Below are 23,439 nucleotides of genomic sequence, written 5' to 3'. Positions count from 1 at the left end.
GTACTTGAGTAAATGTACTTAAGCACTTCCCACTACTTGCTGTGGTTTACTGTAGTTCATATAAACTGGGTTTGATCTATTTAAGAGGTATGGAAGTCTTGTTTTCCAAAAATCTATGTACTGCATGATGTTTTGGAATGAAACTCCATCGTTGGTGGAGGTCTCCATAAGAGTCTGGAAGAAATCTGCCAAGCAATAAACCACTACATGTTACCATCCCCACTTCAAATCCTTGTTCCCAGCTCTGCTCAGCTATCCCACATCATGTCTGTGTTAATTTCCATCAGAACCAGGCACAGCAACACTGTGGCGTATATCATCCCACACACTTGTCAAACATCTGAAAAGAAGATAGAAAGGACACTCCACATGGTTCTGATACAAACAGAGGTAAGCTGTGGTCAGCGCAGTTTACTCATTCCCGTTCTGTGATTATTTCTTGATATTTAGCGCGTTGTGATTCCTTTGTAAAGATTGTGGGGAAAATGGATGTTTTATAAATAAATGCCAAAATTGGTCCCCATTAATAATAGACATGGTTAACATTTCTGTATTCTGCTTTCAAAATGTGCCTCCTTTTGTTTTGGGGAGAAAAAAAATGTGGAAGAGACAGAAAACAGACAACATTTGGATTGTTTCCAGATCACAAATGAAGCATAAAGCGTTTTCTCAGTGTGACAATGCTTACACAATCTGTCAACAACACAGCTTACATGAATTTACAGATTTATGGAAAATATATCTGGACTCTGCACATATGTTGATTGTCTGGAGTCAAAGGGCCCAGTGGTAATTTATGACACTGAAGATGATGATTTATTTTTTTGCCACAAACCTCCCGACAGACCTAAACAGATTCTGGCTCTCCTCTAAACTAAAAACATATCTGAATTCAGTGCAAATATAATTCTCCTGCAACCACTCTCTACACTGATACAACACAAAACTGTAACTGTGCTGATCGTTTCATAAATAAAAAGTGGATCATTTTATCAAAGTTTGAATTGGATTGGATGGATCTAAAAGTTATAAAGTGGTTTGTGTTTTACTGCAGGTCCAACAATTCATTCTCAGTGCTTGTGTCAAATTTAGTTGAATTCTACACTCAAAAAGTTTCTTTTATAATCACAAATATTGAAAATAGCAAAATCCTTAAAGACTATTAATCTGGGGGTGTGGAGTTAGAAAGAAGTGAGCTTACTTCTGTAGTCCGCTGCTGGACACCCGGATATCCAACCAAACTGTCGGCGGTCCGGTTTCATCGTGGGTAAAGTAGGTGCCAGGTTTTGTCTGAGAAGAAAAATGTGTGGAATTAAAAAAATCCTTTCGAAAAACCAAAACAAAACCGCCCATTATGAGTCTGACAGTGTTATGAGAGTGCACTGGGCAAACTCTTATATATATCTTATATATATATATGAATATTTGGAGAATAAATGTCAAGATATTACAGGGAAAATAAACTCAGTATATATGGAATATTCTTTTTTTAAACATATATATATATAAATAAAACTTTTAATCTAGCACCATTCATTTACTTTGTCAAATATTTACGCTTGTGACTAAAAAGTAATGACTAATTTCTTTCTGCCTCCTCTGTCATATGTGTTTAGTGCTTAACAGCAAAGCATGCTAACACGCTAAACTGAGACGATGAACACACGGTAACATGCTAAACATCAGCATGTCTGGGTAAAGCAAAAAATCTGTGATTTCTTTCTAAACACATTATACATATACAGACTGTTTCACCATTTCCATGTCCAGGATTTTTTGAAATCATGGTTTGATGAGCGCTGGAGTTATCCTTAACGTAACCCCTCCCCTAGGCTATAAAAACAAGGGAACTGCTGCGGTGTTTCGTTTACTAGGGGTGGGCGATACTGGGAATTTTGGTATCGATCCGATACCAAGTAAATACAGGGCTAATATCGCCGATACCGATACCTTTGACTTGTAACGTCAAGATCATTGAATCATTGTGTGATTTTGCCTTTAGTTAGTTGATTATGATTATGATAAAACACAGGACAAAGATTTTAGGCCAATCTAAATGTTTTTATTTACTAACTAGAACAATATAAAACAATGTAACGGTATAAAAATAATAAAATAATGTAACAAAATATAAATATAACAAAGTCAACGACACAACCACAAATACCTTCCATTACACACAGATATCTGTGAAAAATAAAGTCAGTTGTGCAAAATAAGTAAACAAAAGCCACAATGTATGAATATGAATATAACAATATAAAAAACACAACAAAAAATACACTGCGCACAGACTTGGAGAGACGCTGTGCTCGCATGAACTCGGAGAGAAACTGCAACAAAAGTATCGCTCTCATCACGACAGTATCGATCTGATACCAAAACTCATCTTTGTATCGATACTATCGATATTTAGATCGATACGCCCAGCCCATAAGGCTGGGCGTGTGAGCGGCGTTCGCTACGTTCACAGGCTCTCTTGCCTCTTCAGGTCTAATCAATACATGTATAAACAACTCTGATAAATGCCACAATGCTGTAAACACAAACAGAATATCCATTACTGACATACCTTTCAGTCTTTCAGCCTGAATGGGCTGCCCAGCCTGCCAGGCACTGCTCACTGCTGTGGGGTTTTGTATAGTTTTGTCTGTCGCCGTTGAGCGGCGCTCGTCTGCTCAGCCCAGCGGTTATTAGGTCAGGTGAAGCCGGGTAACTGAAATAAATCCAGGGTATGTTGATCCTGCTTCGTAGTACAGGCCAGGTGTGTGTGTGCTAGACTGGGTTAGATGCTAACGACAGTCTGCTGCCGCGGAGCGGCCCTCGTTTCCCGGCTCAGGGGGTGTGCTACTTAGTAAGTATAGCTAGCTAGGCTATGTGCACATGAACTAACACACAGCTGTAACGAGAGTCTGTTGGCTCAGGGCCTTCAGTATGAAGTTATTTTTGTTTCGAGAGAAATACTGTATGCTCTCAAACCTTTTTTGCTTGCGTAAGTAACTCCATACTTCAGCAGACACGCCCCCAGCGTCTCAGATCAAGTAGAGTTTATTATTTTAGGATTTTGAAACCAAATTTTTTAATTATTCAGTTTTGGCTAGGTGGTCAATAACAAATGTTCCTGTGATGCGACAGACTCAGAACATTTATTTTTTCTTTAGGACTTTGTCATTGTGAGCATGTTCGCTTGCTGACGTTAGCATTTAGTTCAAAGCGCCGCTGTGCCACTCAGGTACCACTACCAGTACAGTGAAATATTCTCTGTAACTAATTAATCAACTGTCTCTGGTACAGTACAGCTCAGAGTTGCTAGCATGGCTGTGTAATCTTAGCTGTATGTAGCCTACATTCAATAATTTGGTTTTCATTTAACAAAAGAAGCAAGTTATCAAATGTTAAATGTTGTCTAAGCACAAAGTCATAGAAGGACTTTGAGTTATAAAATATAGCCTAACGTTATAGTCTAAAATTGAACATTATGAATCTGGCTCAGAGACTAATTTTATGCTAGCTTTCGACATATCGATACATTGTTGGATAGGCTACTTGTGTGACAGATAGATCTTGGTTGGTTGGTACCAAAAACATAAGGTCCAATACTCAGCCTTCTTCAGACCTGCAGTTCATTATCCAAGTTAAATAGGCTACTAGAAAGGTAAGAAGCAGATGGTTCTGTGTGGAAAAAAGTTGAGGCTTTGATCAGAGGCAACGTGATCATACTGAGGAACTTGTACATTTGAATAGAATATACATGCTTGAAAAAGTATAAGAAAATATGCACACTTAAAATGGCTTTTGAAGATACAAAGCTGGGTGCTCACACTGGAATGAGCTGCTTACGCTGTTTTTATTTTCCAGTCCTCAGTCTATAATCTATACCATCTTTCATGTAAGAGAACTTCAGAAGAGTTCCCAGATGCTCTTGTTATAGCTCACAACATGTGGAATTTGTAATGAAAATCTCATGCTACAAATCTGCATCTCATACAGAAGTTTTTTTTTAATTTAATTAAAAATATGGTAAAAATATACCAAACCCCTGTACCTCTGGCACAAAATATAATACACCAGGATCAGACTGCTGCAATTACATTTTACATTCGTCAATGTTAAAACTTCCAGTTTAGCTAATCTTTAACTCAATCAAATCTTATTTTAGCCAAGAGGACAATTTAGCAAACCATCAAAACTGTTTTAAAACAATTTATTATTAGATCAACTGTCACCCTGACTGCACTTTCCCACTCCACAACTGTTTCTCCACCAAGTGTATGTAACCTAAATTCCTCATACAGCCTCAGTTCCCCTGAGAAACAAAAGCCAGAACAAGCCAGAAACCACAATGCAGAACTTGCTTAGAGGCCGGTACATATCTCAATAGAATGCAAATAGAGATAAATATGAAATCAAGCCAGGATGAGAACACAGCCGTGTTCTATTTGTCACAATACCTCCTCTTCCAAGGGATTATCAAATTGGACTATCAGATGATCGTCTTTTCTTCTTGTTCTGCAGGAAAACAGGGCTCAAGGGGAATGCTGTGAGCTCACCCATGACCAGATTTGACAAGTGATGATCGAATACAGATACTATTATTGTGGAGCTTAGAGAACTGTATTAGCCTTTACTTGACTGTTTCTTTGTGAGACTGCTATGTCTATCAGTTTCTTTTTCTCAAGTGACATTAATGTGCTTGATAACAAACTGCACAAAGTGGGCAACTCCCCCCATGGGCTCTAAAAGTCCCAGGTTTAATGTGTGCCAACTGGTTTGTGCTACTTTGATAAATAGATATTTTGTTTGAGAATTACTTTCTGAGAGAGAGAGAGAGAGAGAGAAAGAGAGAGAGAGAGAGAGAGAGAGCCTGTCTACAAACCAATCAATTGCAAGTGTATAGACAGCAGGTGATGACAGGACGTAGGTATGTTGTGTATAGTTCTTTAGCAAGCTCGCATAATTGCAATGTGAAACCACCAATCAAATGTATACAATGTAGCAACAATGCAAACCTTGGTTTGGACTTTCAGGTGTGAAAAGGCCCTAAAAGAAGTTACCAAGCACCAAACATGGGGCCAGGTAGTATCCCAGTATGGTGCACATAGTGGGAGATCACGGGGTAATGGGGACATAGCAGCTAATTTACTGGGGATTATAGTAAATTTCCACGACTGCTTTATTAAACTGTGAATAATATCAGGTATGTACTGCACATAAAAATTGTTTTTGCCAATCCCAAATTTTCTTAACTAAGGAATATTTTGTACCTGAGACTTCCTGACCTCTCAGCAAATTTAGTTGCCTGACTGACAGGCAGCATTTGATAAAGTTCCACTGAACAGTTGTGGGGACTGTTGAGCTGTGTGTTCAGACACAGAAGGGTGTTTGGCCAGATCACCTGATATGGCGAGAGATGTCTTCCATCACCATGATCCCGAGGCCAAGGACCTGCTGAAATCACAAATACAGAGGAGCGCAGAGCTTGTCAAAACCCACTGAGGTGCAGAGGAGAGACTGAACTGAGTCAATAAATAATTACGCACCTATCAGTGACTACATGCAGGACACACTTGGCTGGTATGGTTCAGGGCCTGACTGTTTATTATCTTTTCACGAAACTATCTGATAAAGACTAAAGCTCCTCAGCTTCCTCAGCTCATATGTTCCCAGAGGGTGGCACATTTGGATTAACAGCAGACCAAGTGGAGCCACGTTGAATCACTTTGTATTTCTTTACTTAGAGAAGCAAACTGTTACAAGAAGAAAAAATAAAAAAAAAGTCTCCAAAGCTGTGGAAGCTCTCTTCAGCTTTTTAAAAAAAATAATAAAGTAAAATTGCACCGATACTGGATGAAAGTGATGGAGAGAACAAATACTGCATGTTAACAGTTTGTTACAACCTCAATGAAGCCTTGAAACCAGGGTTTATACGGTCGTTGTTCTCTACCACATAAAAATGTTTTTAGGAAAACATCAAAGTTCAAGAGGTTAAGATCAGGCTTTTAACCACATGGTGTGCAGTATGAATTTATTCAATTTGGATAATTGTTGAGAAAAATACTGGATAACACTGAGGGTAGAAAATGCCCATAAAGAGAGGCACTTTCATTCCAATATTTTATGCAGCTTTACATTTTTAGCTCTGTGTGGTACATCATACATCAACATACATCTAATGATTATTTTCATTTATACTATTTTCTTTGTTCTTTTAATATTCTGCAGGGTTAAGAATACTGTCTTCATTGTTGTTGCATTTTACTTATTCTAATCTTTGAATATTACAGTATACACATATGTGCACAAGCTTGTAAAATCCTCATGAAAGACAATCAGTACAACAACATAACTCATTTTAAATGATGAATCAAAGAAAATACAGAAGAAAGTTTCTTTATTGCAAATTTGTTTGCAAATGTATTAATATTCAAACTCATACAACTCTCTGGAAATTGTACATAAAGTGCTGTTTAACAGAATGTCCATATTCTACAGTCAGCACATAAAAACAAGAACATTTCTGTTCATGAGAAAAAGTAAAACTAGTTTATGAAAATCTCTCATCGTGCTCACCAGTGACAGCAGGACAATACAATCCCAATTCCTAAATCAGTACAAAATTAGTGTTAGTGTAGAAAGACTTGACTCTTTTCCAGCCTTAAAATACTGAACAATATAACATGGAAACTAAAAACGGTCCTAGATTGAAGAAATGTTCGTCATGGAATTTTATTGGCTGAATGAATTAAAAAAGAGTGAGGCAAAACTGGGTCTCTATTCAAAATACTGGATTTTATGACTGCAGGAAGATAAACTTAACCACAGAACAATGTTGCCTTTCTTTGCTTATTAAAGTTAAACCAACCTTGCAAGGTTTCCATTTAGAAGCTGCAACCAACTGCAGTAACAAAGTGTTTCATTTTCTGCACATATAAACATGTTTACAATAACACATTCAATGATTATTGCCGACTCGAACATCTGCTCTTAATTGAAGTGCTGCATTATAAGAATATAATGCAAGACTTAGTTCAGGCTTTTCCCGATATTTGTTTTATTACAGAAGCAAGTTATGAAATCAACCTCAAGCTAACTAAATCAATGACTACATTATGTTCAAATGACAACTTTGCCTGGTATTGCCCCTTTGGGACTAAACTCATGACATCCATGAGTCCAAAACCATAAAAATAGGATGAATGAATAAACCAATGTATCAGCCTATTGGTCATTAAACCAACAATGAAAACTAAATTGTGCCCTTTAAATTCTCCTAAAACACTAAGGGAAATACCTTCAGATGGTGAATGAAAGATGGAATTGAATGCCACAGATAAACTGGATCGAAGTTTGTGTCTACACCTGGATTTCTGCCTCCAGTAGGCTTGCAGTGAGGGGCCCTGAGTCAAGTCTGATACCCCCAACCCCGGTCTCAGAGACAACTGGTGAGGCACTAGGGGTCCTAATGGTGAGAGAAGACAGCGATGGGGAGAAATTGGGCGTCATGGCTGAAGGGGTAAGTCCTGTGTTCCTGGCTAAGGGGGAATACGCATATTTGGGGTAAGAGGGCTTCCTTCTCAGGCTCGGCACACGCCCCGGCTTTCGTGGAGGTACAGTCCTAATGCCAGGCTGAGCCACTCCTGTTATAAGGGGCGGTGGGTACATGAGACAGCTTGCCTCTGCCGCCAATTCCTCACGGCCGCCTTGAAGCTCCTCGTCAGGGAGCATCCCGATATCGGTGAAAACGGAGGCCAGAGACTGGAAGCGTGGCTCCCAGTCCAAAATGTAGTCCCAGCTGTAGCTGCCCTGCAGCTGCTCTTCTAGACACAACAGTGAAGAAAGTGAATCCGCAGAGTCTTGGGCTTCCGAGAGTGGAGGGTACCCACTCGTCCTCATGCTTTCCTCCAAGTCCCTCACCGTAAGTATTGCAGGAAGTAGTCCCTCACCTCCTCCCTCTTCTTTGAAGTGGTGGAGACTTTCTGTGCTGGCCATCCCTGAGACTAAACGTTTATTGACAGATAAAATGTGCTCTGGCCCTACATCGATAGAGTTGCAGGAGCTATTGTCCCCAGGTAAAGCAGAGTCTGGGATCTCCAAGACCTGGTTGCCTTGCACAGATTCGTCTCTTTTACGGCAGGGGTACTGATTAATCCACTTGATCTCCTGGTCCTCAGCGGTTTCACCTTCTGCTGATCCACGGCCGCTCGAGTCTGACTGATTGTATGGGTTCGATATGTCCCTCTTGGTCAACAAGATGCTGGGTTTCATCTCCTGCAGAGAGATGGCACTTTGGCTAATGGATCTACCGAACGAGCCTGTGCCGTGGTTCAAGTTGGCGGCAATGGCAGCTGCCTTTTTGATTGCCGCTTCCTTAATTTTGTACCTGAGAACCAATCCCACAAAAATGAGGAGGACAAGGAGGAACATGATTAGCGAGACACTCAAACTGAGCATGTGCGCATTGAGAGGCACCCCCGTGAGAGCTTCAGCGGAGCTGGAGATATTGACATAAACTATGCAGGCGGTGGTCCTGGAGGCCAATCTGGGACTACCTGCAGACACTACCAGCTCCACCATGTCCTCACTGCCATGGTTGCCTCGTCTGCGATATACAGGACCTGACACAAAAATGGCACCAACTGTTTTGTTTATTGAGAAAAACGGCGATGACTTCACAAGGGAGTACTCCACCAGCCCGTCAACCCCTCCATCATGGTCCATCGCCATCACGTAACCGACTGTCTCTCCAGCCTTGGCGTTTTCTGGCAGGATGAAATGGTACTTCTTTTGGGTGAAGACGGGACTGAACTCATCCACTCCTTTGATGGTCACCTGCACTCTCACTGTAGCTGCTTTGTCGCCATGGTCCCTGGCCTCCACTACAAAGCAGTACTCACTCTCGCGTTCGTAATCAAAGGTCTGTCTGGTGTGAATGTCGCCTGTTAGGGGGTCGATGGCAAAGGCCTCCTTCTTCTCAGGGCTGCCACTGCCATAGTCCATGAAGCAGGAGGACACAATAGAGTAAGTGAGCTGGCCGTAAGGGCCTAAGTCATTGTCAACAGCATGGACAGAACAGGTGTGGGTAAACGCTGGGAGGTTCTCCAGCACTGAACAGTTAACAGTAGGGAACATGAAGTACGGAGTGTTATCATTAACATCCAACACTGTGATGAAGACCACTGTAAAAGTGACTTTACGTTCTTCAGATGATTCACCACCATCAGATGCCCGGATGGTGAGGGTGTATTTTGAGTCTTCCTCATAGTCAAGTGAGTGGTTGACCACCAGAAGGCCAGACTGAGGGTCGAGCTTGAGGTGACCTTTGCTGTTCCCTGAGATAATGTCGTATCGCAAGAGGCCGTTAGTTCCCAGGTCAGGATCCTGAGCACTGACCTGGACCAGTCTGGTACCTACATGGCTGTTTTCACTCACTTGTGCATGGTATCCTGTGCTGGAAAAGACAGGAGCATTGTCATTGCAGTCTGTCACAGTCACCATAACGACAGCAGAGCTGTTCAGTGGAGGCGTTCCTCGATCAGACACGCTCACTGTCAGCGCATAGCTCTCCGTGGTCTCACGGTCCAAAGGGTTACACAGAACAAGTTTTCCTACATTTCTCATTTGACTCTCAACCTGAACCATTTTAACTTCCAGACAGAATCGCTTCTCCTCATTACCCCTGATGATGGCATAGTCCAAATGGGTGTTTTCGGGGCTCCAGTCTTGGTCCTCTGCAGACAGCGTCAGGAGGGTGGTGTCTGTGGCCGTGTCCTCTGGGACGGTGAGCGTGTAGATGTCCTGGTGGAACAAAGGTGCATGGTCGTTGGTGTCCAGAATCAGCACATCTATGGAGGTGACAGTAGACTGCACAGGATCGCCTTCGTCTTTGGCCTCAACTAGAAGATGGATCAGGTTGCTGTTTGTGATGGCCTTCAACGGCTTATTGGTGAAAACGGACCCTATAAGACAACACATGTGTTCGTGAGTGAATCAATTTTATTTTTTTTATCTACAGTAATCAATATTAGTGAAACAATGTGAAAGTTGCTCTTAGTGGCGAACCAGACAGTCAGTTACCACCAAACTCCCCTCAGTTCTATAGAGCTTTTTAGCTGCTTTTAGCTAATAGTAGTTGTTTTCTGACCCAGTGTACAGTACGCCACCTGTCCAGCACCAAACTACAGACAAAGTTAGTGACTAACTGGTGAACATAGAGGAGCATCTAGCATGCTAAAGAGCCAGCTATTTCTCTCAGGAGTTGGGAGAAAGTAAAATAAAGCTAAAAGAAAAGTGATTTTTGGATTTATGGTTGTCAGGTGGTTAGAAACATGACTCCAAATGAATAATGATGTTGCTTTATGTCTACTGGATGAGCAAATAGGTAACGGTGCCAACAAGGAACATTATATTGCAGTCAGTCACACAGACAGACATTATGCATACATTGAAACACGTGCATTTTATCTCACAATGAAACGGTTTTCAAGGTAGAAACACTTTAGGAAAGACCTGACATCTGGCCTTACTAATGAAAAACTATAATACTCTTTTTATTGATTTAACAGATGGATAAACAAATTCACAGATTGTTCCTGGATTAGTTTCTCTTCAGATTAAGAACAATAAAACATGTCTACTTGTTTGACAATGTACTAAGAGTTAAATCTAAATTGCCGCAATACAACATTATCCCCAATGTGACTATTCTTTAATGAATTCCATATGCAGACTGTAAGAGCAAAAGTTCTTCTTGGATGACAATAAAGTGTTTGTCCATCCAATTTATTGTTCCACTTCACTGCCCCTTATACTTTTCTACATGGTGAATTTATTAATTCTGAGGCTCTATTCTAAAGCAGCACCACTCATTGTTTGTGAAACAAATAGGAATGGAAAAACCGAGAGGCACCGCACCACAAAAAGCACCATATTACATTTTTGGATTTAGACAGCTTTAGTCAAAATTGATGCAATTTTCACTTTCCATTGGTGCTCCTCACAGCAAAACATGGGGAAATACATTTATTTGATATTATACTTTGGAGTTCAAACAAGATAGAAGCTCATAAATCACAAGTGGAAAAGACTGGCCAGAACAGAGGAGGAGTTCAGCCTTTGCAAAATTATCTTCTTTCTTGGGTTTAGAATATAAAAAAAAGAAGGGATATAATAGGATAGGCATGGCTCCTCCAAAGCACTTTATCTCAATGACTTCTAATTGCCTTCTCTGCTGCTTCTCTTCCCCCCTGTCCAAGGAACTCACTTGTCAAATCCAAGACTACAAAAATATAAACACTGGAGAAATATACTGCTACTGGCAGAATGACAACTCCCAGTAACCTCTGATACTGAATGCTGCTCATAACCAGGCAGAGACTTTCTCTATGCCCTTTTCTTTGGCGTGTGCCCATTTATCTTTGCCAGAAAAACTGATTTTAATGGAGGGAATAAGAGGGATGAATATATATAGTCATAAAACTTGTAAAGCTTGAGGTAATGTGTTTTACAGAAGGACTGCAATACATGTTGGGCCATTGTTTTATCCATCTGTTGACTTCTTAACATGAAACATTCATATCAGAGCTATTTCAGGATGTCTTTTCCATCAATAAAACTTTTCTTACCATTGTCAGGCTCCATGTAAAAGCCTTGTAAAGGAGATGAAAGCAGTCTGTAGGTGATCTTCCCATTGAGTTCAGAGTCTCTGTCGGTAGCCAACACTGACAAAACTAAAGTCTCTGCTGAAACCAGCTCTGACAACTCCACCTTGAAGAGAGAACAAATAATGAGTCACAGCTGCAGCAAGATCATGATGTAATGTATACTCTTTATCTAGTCAGATACCACTTTTTAATAAGGTTAATAAACAATTATAAATGCTTTATAACAATACAACGTTTGGGTTGCCAGGTTTGAAAAATCTATTTGGCTGGTATATGACCTGCTTCAGCAGAATTTGTCTTTAGTTAAAGGCAGACTGAGTAGGATTAGTTGGTTACAGTTTGTGAACACCATTCAAAGTTGGCCCCTTCTCCCTGGCTCAACGAGGGTTACCGTGCTCGCCAGCGAATGAAAGCCAGCCGCAGATTCAGTTTTAGGAAGGAGCTTTGGCCGCTTGGCGTTTTGCCTTGCTATATTTGCGTTTTTCTGGCGCTGTGTCCGCTATTTTCGTAGCTTTCTCTTGGATGCGGGCTTACAGCCTGGCACCTGGTTGCAACATTTTTATAGGGGTTGATGCCCAGAATTGTCCTGAACAGAGCAAAACAAAAGACACTGCCACACACTTCTAGTAGCTAAAAAATGATGGGTTAGAAGGATTCTTTTTGTAAGAGTATATACATGTTTGTTTTTTTAGGATAATCCTATTCATTGCGCCTTTAAAGGTCCCATGGCATGAACATTTCACTTTATGAGGTTTTTTAACATTACTATGAGTTCCCCCAGCCTGCCTATGGTCCCCCAGTGGCTAGAAATGGTGATAGGTGTAAACCGAGCCCTGGGTATCCTGCTCTGCCTTTGAGAAAATGAAAGCTCAGATGGGCCGATCTGGAATCTTCTCCTTATGAGGTCATAAGGAGAAGGTTACCTCCCCTTTCTCTGCTTTGCCCGCCCAGAGAATTTGGCCCACCCATGAGAGAGAGAGATACATCATGGCTTTCAAACGAGCAAAGTGGCAGTTGGTCAAGGCCACACCTCCACCTTGCCCCCCCCTCTCTCCTCCTCAATAGCTACAGACACAGAAAGGGCACATACTAAGGAAAGGCATGCTGAAGTAGAAGGTTGTTTCTTTTGTCATTTTACAGGAACAACATGCATATACCATTTTTTAATGGCTTGGTGACACCAACCAGTTGGCCTATAACCTTTTTAAAGACAAATATATCATCTGTACCTGGTAGGAGACTTTGGTGAAGACTGGAGCATTGTCATTGACATCAAGCACTTGAACTTTGACCTCTCCAGTGGTCTGATGGAGAGAATCAGACGCCCAGACTGTCAACGTGTACTCTGTCTGCTCCTCGTAGTCCAGGGCCCGAGTCAGGGTAATCACACCAGTATATCGGTCAATAGCAAAGGGGAAATTGGTGCTACTGTTATCTGAAAAGCTGTAGGTGATGGTTGAGCTAAGGTCCACGTCGTTTGCAGTAACCTGGGTGACCATGTAACCTGCTGGCAGATCTACAGTCAAACAGAAGACGTCAAAATAAGTCCACAAATACAGTAGTCAAAGATGACACATTCTCACTCCCATCGCGTCAAAAAGCGAGGCTTGGTCAGGTGCCTTTGGCATTCGTTGTCACTTTTTGACGCTCTGGGTCACGACGTATGTTTAACCGACATGCGGCACAAGAAAAGGGAAAGTTAGGTTAGGAAAAGATCGTGGGTGGGGTTACAAAAATGTACGTTTCAGTGACACGCGGGACAAGAACGGGACACAACCTCGGTCTCCTGGGTGAAAGTCCTGTGTTGTTTGACCCATCCACCTCCCCAACCAACCTCCTTACGCGGATTTTCAGTCTTTCATACTTCTCGATTAATACTACTTCATCTTACATTGCCGTGGCTGAGCTGCTGCTCTGCCCGGTACGTCCCGTAGGGACACTAATGGGGGATTTTTGCGCCAGTATGCGACGCTGAGAGCCACTGACCAAGCATCAGTATTTTACGAGTTGGGAGTGAGAACGGGTTGTCAAAGAACATAGACAGTGTTTATATCCAAATGAGTGTTTATGATTGAACGCAGCAAGAAAGCAGCAGGGGTTGATCTTACTCTCTGCTATAACCACGGACTCCATGGGGGGGATGGCTGGGCTGTTGTCATTGACGTCCACCACTTGGACCCGGATGGTGGCGGTGCTGATGAGCGGAGGGTTCCCCCTGTCTGCTGCCTGCAGAACCAGCCTGTAATTTAAAGGCAGTAAACAAATGATGCCACGCTGCATATTATGGATATTGTATTGATGGGTTATGCTAGGTTGGACATGTAGCACTCTCAATAACAGAGTTGAGCAGATATTTTAGGTATTTGTACTTATTGACATTCTAAACTCAGTAATTCTACTTTCACATGAGCACAATTTGTGACTATTGTACTGAGGTACATTTTGAAAAGCAACTTTTGCCTTGTCAGGAAATCTGTCAGACAGCTTTCTAATGAAGAAAATATAAGCATGTGCCCGTTTCACCACATTTGCAAGATAAAATTTGCCATGACATTATTTGCTCTCACTCATTTACAGAAGACATGTTTCACTAATTAAACTAGTAACACATTTACGAGCTTGCAAGAGCCCTGTAGCAAGCGACAATTATTCGTGAAACATAATAATACTGCCATCATTTGCGATCTGCATGCACTGTAAGTAGTGTTCTCAAATCACTTTGTGAAAATGTCCCCACAGTGCAACATGGGCCCTCACACTGTGACCACACACATCAGCAGTTGACTTCCTATTTAAACTAATTTAAATTAAATAAAGATGTCATGCCCCCATCTCCTACAAAAGACAAAACAATGATTATGTTGTTAGCATTCAACAACTACAGCTGCCACAAAGGTTTGACAGTGTGCCAATGGCAGAGACTCAGGGGATGTGCATTTGTTGAATGCAAACTAAATAAATGTTGAAATTTAACAAAAACTTTTAGCTTTGAATATGGACAAAAAAATTCTTCACGCCCTAGTGATATAGGGGCTAGCTTTGAGAGGGAACGGGACTCTCCACGTTATAAGTAGGAATTTACTAATCTAGTTTTGTCTTGACTATCATACATTCTAGAAATGGTTACATAATGCTTTTTTTCATGCGAGTTGGACGTACTTGTATGAGGGGGTGATCTCGCGGTCCAGCAAGACATTTGTAGCAAGAATCCCGCGAACAGAGTCCAAGATGAATGCTTCGTTAAGGTTACCGGACACGATGGAGTACTCAATCTGCCCGTTCATCCCGCTGTCAGCATCAGACGCAAAAACCTGCAGAAAATATGGCCAGGGATCCATTAAATCTGGCCAATATATGATGATGATACACCTGACTAAATAAATGATACACCTGCTTGGTATTTGTAATATTCATAGTTTCTACCTGCATGATGTAGGTGTTGTGCACTTGCCCCTCCCAGACAGCTGTCCTGTAGTTGCTGTGTTCAAACACGGGTGCATTGTCGTTCACATCCAGCAGGCTGATGGAGACCCTGCAGGGAGCTGTCTGCAGCCCATTGTCAGCCAGCACCACCAGATGGATCTGAGGGCTCACCTCAAAGTCCAGAGAGTTATCTTTCTGCACACGGATCTCGCCTGGATGAGAGGAAAAAGATGAGGTACTGTTATACCCCAAAAACTGTGCCAACCCAACTTTAGAGACTATATATATTTCAAGGTTGTTTTTATTAGATCAAGGGAAAATGAAAGCACAGTAATGGAAAGAAACCCATAACTTTTCATCTATTAAAAAAAGGTGTTGATAGAAGCACGTTTAGGTTCAAGATTTTGTGGTAACCCTTAAAAAATGTTTGTTCATATGTCAGTATAGCGTGTGTGCTTCATTACTTTATGTAGACATGAATCCAAAAGAAGAGTGTAGGGTAGAATATGATAAGATCAGCCAGGCAACAATCATAATTCTTTAGGAAATACTTGTATATAAACAACCAGATGAACCAGATAAGCTGTAAGGGCATTTTGAAGAGAGACACAGAAAATGAGCCCAACATGGTTGGATAAGAAGCACTTATTGGTTTTACATAAACAATGGTGAGGGCTAAAAAAAAAAATCTTAAGTTATTTTCTGGATGCTTTAGTGGAAAATAAAATGGATGAGTGAATGAGAATATGTACTATTAGCATAACTCAAATGATAAAAGCACGCAGGACTTTTTTTTATGCAAATACATAACAAGAATACCATCTGCTAATAATAACCAGTGAACTACAGCAGCAACTTTGAATAGACGGCAAGAAAAAAAAGGGAACAAAAGCAATGTTTTTGTTTGGTTTCTTACCCGTGTGACGGGTGATGGAGAAAATATGATTCTCGTTGCCACTAAATATGGTGTATGTGATCCTTTGTCTGCTGTTGGTTTGGTCACTGGCCTCCACTTTTGCAATCCAAGTGCCTTGACAAAGAGAGAGTGAAAGGCTTGATGAGGTTTTTGATGGTATCAGTGAAAACAGAAGGAATAGAGGTAATAAAACGTACCAGCTCTACTGTTCTCCTTGACAGTAGCGTTGTACACTTTATTTGTGAACTGTAGCCCTTCGTGTTCTCCCTTCAGATGGATGAAAACCAGGCAGGTGGAGGTTAAAGCAGGCCGCCCTTGGTCTGAAACCACAACCTGCAGCTTCCTCCCGGAGAAACCTGCTCGCACTCGTCTTCTCAGTGAAATCTCTCCCGACGCGCTGTTGATGTCAAACAGGTTCTCCTCATCAAACAGCATGAACTGCATAGTCCCATTGTCGCCCTGGTCACCGTCTGTTGCCGTCACCGTGGTAACTATCTGGTTTGGTAGAGTCCTCATAGACACCCACGCGTTGATGGGATTCTGCTCACAGGCCGGCACGTTGTCGTTCACGTCCTCCACCTGTATGGTCAGCGATGCCACCGAGCTCAGTGGTCCTTGAGCGCAGCCGTCGGTAGCCACAGCTCGGAGGGTGTACTGGGCCCTGCTCTCTCTGTCCAGAGACCGGGTGGTGCGGATCACTCCGGTGAACGCGTCCACTGAGAAGGCCCCCTGGCTGCTGTCCTCCGTCAGAGAGTAGGTCAGGTCCCCGTTGGACCCTTCGTCAGGATCGAAGGCGCTGACACGCAGGACCTCCGCTCCGGCGGGTAGACCCTCGCTGATGGAGGCGTGGTAGCTCTTACGGGTGAAGGAGGGCATGTTATCGTTCTGGTCCAGCAGCAGCAGCTGGAGTTGGGTGGAGGAGCTGAGTGGGGTGGGGCCGTAGTCCCGAGCCTGTATGGTGAGCGTGTAATTCTGCCTTTCCTCGCGGTCCAGGACCTGTGTGGTGCTGACAGCACCTGTGTGGCTGTTGATGGTGAAGCGACCTCTGTAGTCCTCACCTAAAGAAAAGTGGTTAGGCATAAAAAGCATCAGTACGGCTTATCAAAGCTTGGCTCTTATTTTTGTAGATGTGTCCATCATTTCTATCCATTGTTATTTTTATTCCATTATGCAGTGGTGGAAGAAGTATTCAGATCCTTTAAGTACTAATACCACACTGTAAAATACTCTGTTACAAGTAGAAGTCCTGCATTGAAATTGTTACTTAAATAAAAGTATGTAAGTATCACCAGGAAAATGTACTTAAAAGTATTAAAAGTAAAATCCTCACATTTTAGAAACTGGAAACCATCAGTTCTGTCAATCGACTGTTTAATCAACTAATCGTTTCATCTGGACTTGTAGGCCGTTATATTGTTGGGTAGTTTAATGTATAATAAAACATCATATTTTAGAAACGACGTGTTTTGCATGCAACAATCTTAATTTGTAAAGGAACTAGTAACTTAAACTGTCAGATTGATGTAGTGGAGTAAAAAAGTACAATATTTCTCTCTGAAATGTAGCGGAGTAGAAGTAGAAAGTGCCATTGTAACAGGGACATATTTGTATTTGCCTTTATCTCATTTATAATTAGACAAAATCTGTTGTGGTTACTTTTGTCTTAAAATGTATCTAGTGTAAGGTATATAGGCTATATGTTAGAGTTCAGAGCACCTCCTTTATTTCTTCTTCGGTGGTCCTGGAACTATAAATACCAGGTGTCCCCTTTCCCTCTCCCCTTTTTGTAATACTGTTTGGGAGAGGTGAGTGTAATTTATTTTTGGCTCATTCATTATTTTAATTAATTCCATTATTTCTTTTATTATTCTGTTGATATTTTGCCCCACACTTTTATAATGTCTGTCCCAACCTTTCTACATGTTTTACGAGTTTTTAAGAGTTAGTGTAGCTATCTTAAATTTGCGGCAGAATATGTGTATATGTGTTAATGTGTGTATTGTAGAAATTGGAGCGGGCCGTTCTTTTGCATGTTGAGGTCTGTCTATTCATGTTTGTCACCAGAATAAACGGACCTCATCCTAAGGAGATCCTGGTGTCACGGTGTGGTGAAATAATTATACACCATGCAGAATTCCAAAGGTCACACCATGACAAGAAAAGACTTAAGTACAGTACTTGAGTAAATGTACTTAGTTACATTCCACCACTGCCATTATGTATAACACTTATTGCCAAAGTAATTGCTGAGATCTCGACAAAATACGACTAAATGCGACATGAGCGGACAAGACGGTTCACCTGTATAATCTAAACCACTTTATTTGAAGGTAAAACCTGAAATGTCGCTAATAATCCCTTATTGAACAGAAAAACTGTGCATGCACAACTATGGAATGTATGATCGCTCAAAGTACCAGTAAGTGGGTCTGGCATGGATTGTTAATGGACAGTTTGGGTTGCTATTTTATAATTTATCTACATTTTTTCTTCCAAATAAGTTTGGCTTAGCTCAGGGTTTGTTTAAAATCTGTATGATTGCTTAGTTTCTTTACCCTTTGGAATTATTTTTTACAATGTCGATGAGTTCCAAGATCTAAGCTATTGCCTTGGTGAGTATAATGTTATTACCAATCGAAATGCTAGCCAAAACTGCCAAATCATTATCCAAATAGCTTTATACACAGAGCACTATCTGGGCTCCTTACCTAGAATGGAGTAGTGTATAGTTCCATTTTCTCCGTGGTCTGGATCAGAGGCCTGAGCAGTGTGGACCACCCCAGGAGGAAGGTTTTCTGGCAGGCTGATCTGGAAGGATGACTGCATGAACTCTGGAGGGTTGTCATTGTCATCCAGCACAGAGCACAGCACTGTGGCCGTACTCGACAGAGGCCGCGTGCTGCTGTCACGAGCCTGCACTGCAGACAGGAATCAAAAAAGGACTTCACACTAGAAATCTTGGCATCATTTTATTCAATTTTGATGGTCCTGTGAGGTCAATAAGTCAATGCTTTTTCCTGTTCACAAAAAACAACCAGGGTTTCCACTACTTCAACAGTTGTTTCTATTAACTCTGTTTTGGCATTTTGCATTTATTAGATAGCTCACAACAGAGATGAAGACAGGACATGGTTAGTGGGAGAGAGATATCACATGTAACAAAGCTGGAATCAAACCAGGGTCATTGCCATCACAGTATGTGTCTTAATGGTGTTAACCACTTGGCCACCATTACGCCCCTGATCTTTGGTTGTTATTTACTTCCTGGACATGACTAAGAGTTTACCGCCATGCTAGCATGTCTGTGAGGCTGTACTTTGAGCTAAATGCTAACATCAACATGCTCACAATGACACCAGTAACATGCAGATGTTTAGCGGGTATAATGTTTACCATGTTTACCATGTTTACCATGTTTACCATGTTCACCATCTTAATGTTAGCATGCATACATTGGCTAATTAGCACTAAACCCCAAAACAACTCAGGTTAATGACATTAGATTTTGCAGGTATTTGGTCATAAACCAAAGTATTGGACAAAATTAAAGTTTTGACGTGATGGTGATCGACAAAGTTACTAGGGTTCATGCTCTGGGGAACATGGATATTTCTACCAAATATGAAGAAGAATCATCCAAATTATGTTGAGATATTTGGACTGAAGTGGTGGACCGGTCAAAATAACGAACTACTGACATTGCCATTCCATAGAGCCATATCGAAAGCACAACTATATATGAAAAACAGCTATTGGTAAACAGCTCAAAGAGGCCACAGACTCTTATTATAATAGTTCCATAGTAATGAACTGTAGGCTATATATTGAAAACACAAGTATTACAAGTGACAGTGTATGGAAATATACAGTTTCGCTCAGCAGTCTCAGTCTCTTAACACCAAAATGACTGGACGGTTTTTTAATAGCATGGCAGACCCTAAGAATAAAATAAACAATCCTGTCAACGTATTCTGCGACAGCTTTGAATACACGCTGAGAAGAAGTTAGTATTTTATTTCTTTCCAAATGCATCTACAGCCAGAGAAAATGGTCCCCACATATTTTGGTATTTCCCAATAAGCCCTGCGGGATTCTGGCACAACTTCAAGACATTCAGGCTTTCCGGTTATTATATTTTGTTATTATATTTAATTGTTCATCATACTGCTGACTGTACAAATATTACGATAAAACATCTGAAAGCAGTTTATCACTAAACACTGCTGAATAGCCTGAATGTAATTGCCGCGTGTGCCCACGAGAGTCTAAAGCAAACACTTCAAAAGGCAGAGGGTGCAGTCAGTAGAGGTTAGATATACTGTAGCTCAGCCCTTTAAAAGTCGACTGTTTCCTTAACATAAATCAATCTGCTGAATTATGTTGCCCTCATACAAAAGACCTTGCATTCTTTATGACTTTGGCTGTGAAGCATGTCAAGAGAGAAGGTAGAGAATGAGAAACAGAATGAGAGAAATATCTGTGTTTCATAGAGATTTTATATGTTTAAGCGGCTTCAGGCTTTAGATATGTTTTATAACCCTTCAGGAGGAAGATCTGAGCCAAGTATTGACTTAAATGTGTTGCCAAGCAGGAACATTGTACAAAGAACAGAATCACAGGCTTTCAAAAAGTTGGTTTATATCTTCAGTTTGACACTGGAGATGTTTTTCATTCAGGAAAGTGATGATAAAGGTCTATCTGGTCAGTACAAACTTTAAACTCACGTCAACGCAATGCAGACTCTAAACCTGTGTCCATCTGGTCATTATGAAACTAACTTCCGCCTGGTGAGTTTTTTTTCCTCACTAATCAGCACCTGATTGTGATTGATTGTTACTACTTTTTCCAACTTGAAAAAAACGTACCAACTGTTTTCTCCCCCCACCCCAGGCAATGCAACATGCCGCTCTGATTAATTTCAGCCAAGAAAACACAATATGCAATAAATCACTCACTCACCTGCTGAGCTGAATCAGACCAATCCTGACACACTGCACCGTTATGTCCATTAGGGGTGGGGAAAAAATAAATAAAATCGATACAGCATAGTATCGCGATATTTTCTGTGGCATCGATACACAGACACCAAATATCGATTTGAATTATATATGTGTTGGTCAGTTTGTCTGCTTGACAATCCCATTTTGCAGCAATAAAATAGAAGTGAGATGAACAGAGAAATGTATCGTTTTAGATAAAACAGATGTTGACAAAGTTTCCTTTTGGGGACATCATTTGAAACTGGGAACAATTTGAAGTTGGAAAAAATGTATCATATTGCAATATAATCACAGAATATTGTTTTAAATTGCAATAATATTGTATCGTGACATAAGTATCGTGATATTGTATTGTGAGACCTCTGGTGATTCCCACCCCTAATGTCCATGTGGCTCCAAGATGGCAGTTTCAACAAGTGTCCTACTCATTAAATAGGTGGCCTTTGCTGTGTGATGTAGTGCCACTGCTCGATTTCCATAAAGATTAGTAAGCTTAAAAACATATTTATGAAACGTTCTCTGACGTGAGCGGAGGCACGCTTTATTTCAGGTGAGGCCGGGAGCTCCTGTGGGAAACCCTGTTCAACGTCCATGTGTTTTCACTAGAAGAATAACCCCTTGAGATGAATCATCTAATTTTTTTGGGGGGGGTCCTTAAGACAAATATACAGAAGACACAAAATACATTCACACATACACACAACACTCCCAAGCCTAACTACTCCAACAGTGTGATTTAGAGCACTATTTCTCTCCACACTTCTGTGTGTCTCAGGTGTAACAGGTTTGAACTGCGAGTGTGTGTTACCTCTGAGAGGGAAGTGCTGCTGCTGCTCTCTGTCCAGGTAGGAGGTGGTGGTGATCAGACCGGTGTAAGGGTTGATGCTGAAGAGCTCGTAGCCGGGACCGGGCAACAGACTGTACCACACCCCGGCATTCTCCTCTGGGGGAGGAACACACAAGGTTAATGTATGTTTCACACACTCTTCAGAACTGTGAACACTGTTACAGACCTCAAAACAAATCCTCATTTCATGGAATGTGAGGGAAACAACTAAAATAAGCAGGGAAAACCCCACAAACACAACCTCATTTTACGTTACCTCGACCTTATATGTAGAATTGCTGTATATTTGATATATAGCTCTGTATAGAAATCTTTTTTAATTTGAATGTAAAGTCTAAGCTTTAGCTTATTCCACATACCCTTCCATGGTGATTAGAAATCTATATTGCCTTTGTAAGAAATAAGAAAAAGCAGTCAATAATCACATTTTCATCCATTAGCTTTTTTTCATGTCTAAAAAAAAAAGAGATAATACTTTCTATAATGTTCATCACATATTAAAGTTTTCTGTCAATCTTAGCATTCACATCAGTCCTGAGGTTGAGTTTAGCACCTCATCAGGTCAGTTCATGTTTATGGCTGCTTCCATTTCAGACGAGCCTTATCTGATGCCAAATTGAAAACAGAACCATGGGGTATAGTAAATCACACAATGTCTTGTGTCACCTTTAAAAAAACGGACAGGGGAGCAAAACCTTAGTATGGCAGCCACACATTAAAGGGTAACTAACGTTTTTTTCAACCTGGGCCCTATTTTCCTATGTTTTTGTGTCCAAGAGACTGATGGGAACAACAACCTTTGACATTGGTCCAGTATTAAGCGAGATCACTGCAGTCGGCAGCAGCGAAACAAGCTACAATGGAAGTTAATAGGGCAATTGTCCAGCTTGTATTTACCTTCACAAAAGTGTTCTCTTGTTTTCTTGATTTCAGTAAGAAAATGTTGAGTTATTTTTGTAATTTGGGTAAAGCAATATTTATGCTGTTGTATGTCGGGATAATAACATTACTGCCAATGGTTCTATAACTGGATTGACTCCCAGTTCATAAGAAACGTGTTTTTAGCCATCTTAAAAGTGTGTTGAGTGACCATTCATGGATGCCAAGACGCTCCACAGCATAATTTTGAAGGTTTTTTGTGCACATAACTGAACTTGAATGATATTTGCTCGTTTCCTATATGGGGTGTATTTGTTACCATTGTTTCTCTGTATATTTTAGTTTCATTTCATATATATTGCCTTGATTTTAGGTTCATCACTTGATTATCTGCCCTTCATTTATTACTTATTAATTGATCAGTTGTTTTAATAATTGTAATTATGGTTAAGTTGGTGGCTAAGCAGGTTCTTGCTGCTCAGCTGCACTAACGTCCTTTAGGCCAGAACCCGTGTTAGTTTGTGTGTTAGTGTTCCTACTGTAGTGGCAGTATGTCTGACTTATGACCAAACTAGTCTCCACTCTGGGGATTAATAAAAGTTATCTAATTTCAAATTTCTCCTTTTTGGTTTCGGATTTTTTTCCTCAAAAGGAGAACACAGAGTAAGTGAATTAAAAACGTACATAGCAGATACTGTATGTATCGTCGCTGTC

General features: G+C 40.9%; 1 protein-coding gene across 1 annotated transcript in view; it reads right to left on the bottom strand.

The window, feature by feature from the left end:
• Positions 1-6,374: 6,374 nt before the first annotated feature.
• Positions 6,375-23,439, bottom strand: part of dchs2 (dachsous cadherin-related 2) — a 40,097-nt gene continuing 23,032 nt past the window's right edge. Inside the window, exons 11-20 of the mRNA XM_039798433.1 lie at positions 21,808-21,942; positions 18,708-18,917; positions 16,197-17,057; positions 16,000-16,113; positions 15,084-15,295; positions 14,820-14,971; positions 13,769-13,899; positions 12,890-13,176; positions 11,622-11,763; positions 6,375-9,956 (exon numbers count right to left, since the gene is read on the bottom strand). Of these exons, the coding sequence (XP_039654367.1) occupies positions 7,354-9,956; positions 11,622-11,763; positions 12,890-13,176; positions 13,769-13,899; positions 14,820-14,971; positions 15,084-15,295; positions 16,000-16,113; positions 16,197-17,057; positions 18,708-18,917; positions 21,808-21,942 (4,847 nt within the window). The 3' untranslated portion in view covers positions 6,375-7,353. The remainder of the gene's footprint in view (positions 9,957-11,621; positions 11,764-12,889; positions 13,177-13,768; positions 13,900-14,819; positions 14,972-15,083; positions 15,296-15,999; positions 16,114-16,196; positions 17,058-18,707; positions 18,918-21,807; positions 21,943-23,439) is intronic.

The sequence above is a fragment of the Perca fluviatilis genome, chromosome 1 (genome assembly GCF_010015445.1).
Source record: "Perca fluviatilis chromosome 1, GENO_Pfluv_1.0, whole genome shotgun sequence".
Lineage (NCBI taxonomy): Eukaryota > Metazoa > Chordata > Actinopteri > Perciformes > Percidae > Perca > Perca fluviatilis.
The sequence above is the reverse complement of the archived record's forward strand: the minus strand, read 5'-3'. Positions and strand labels throughout refer to the sequence as shown.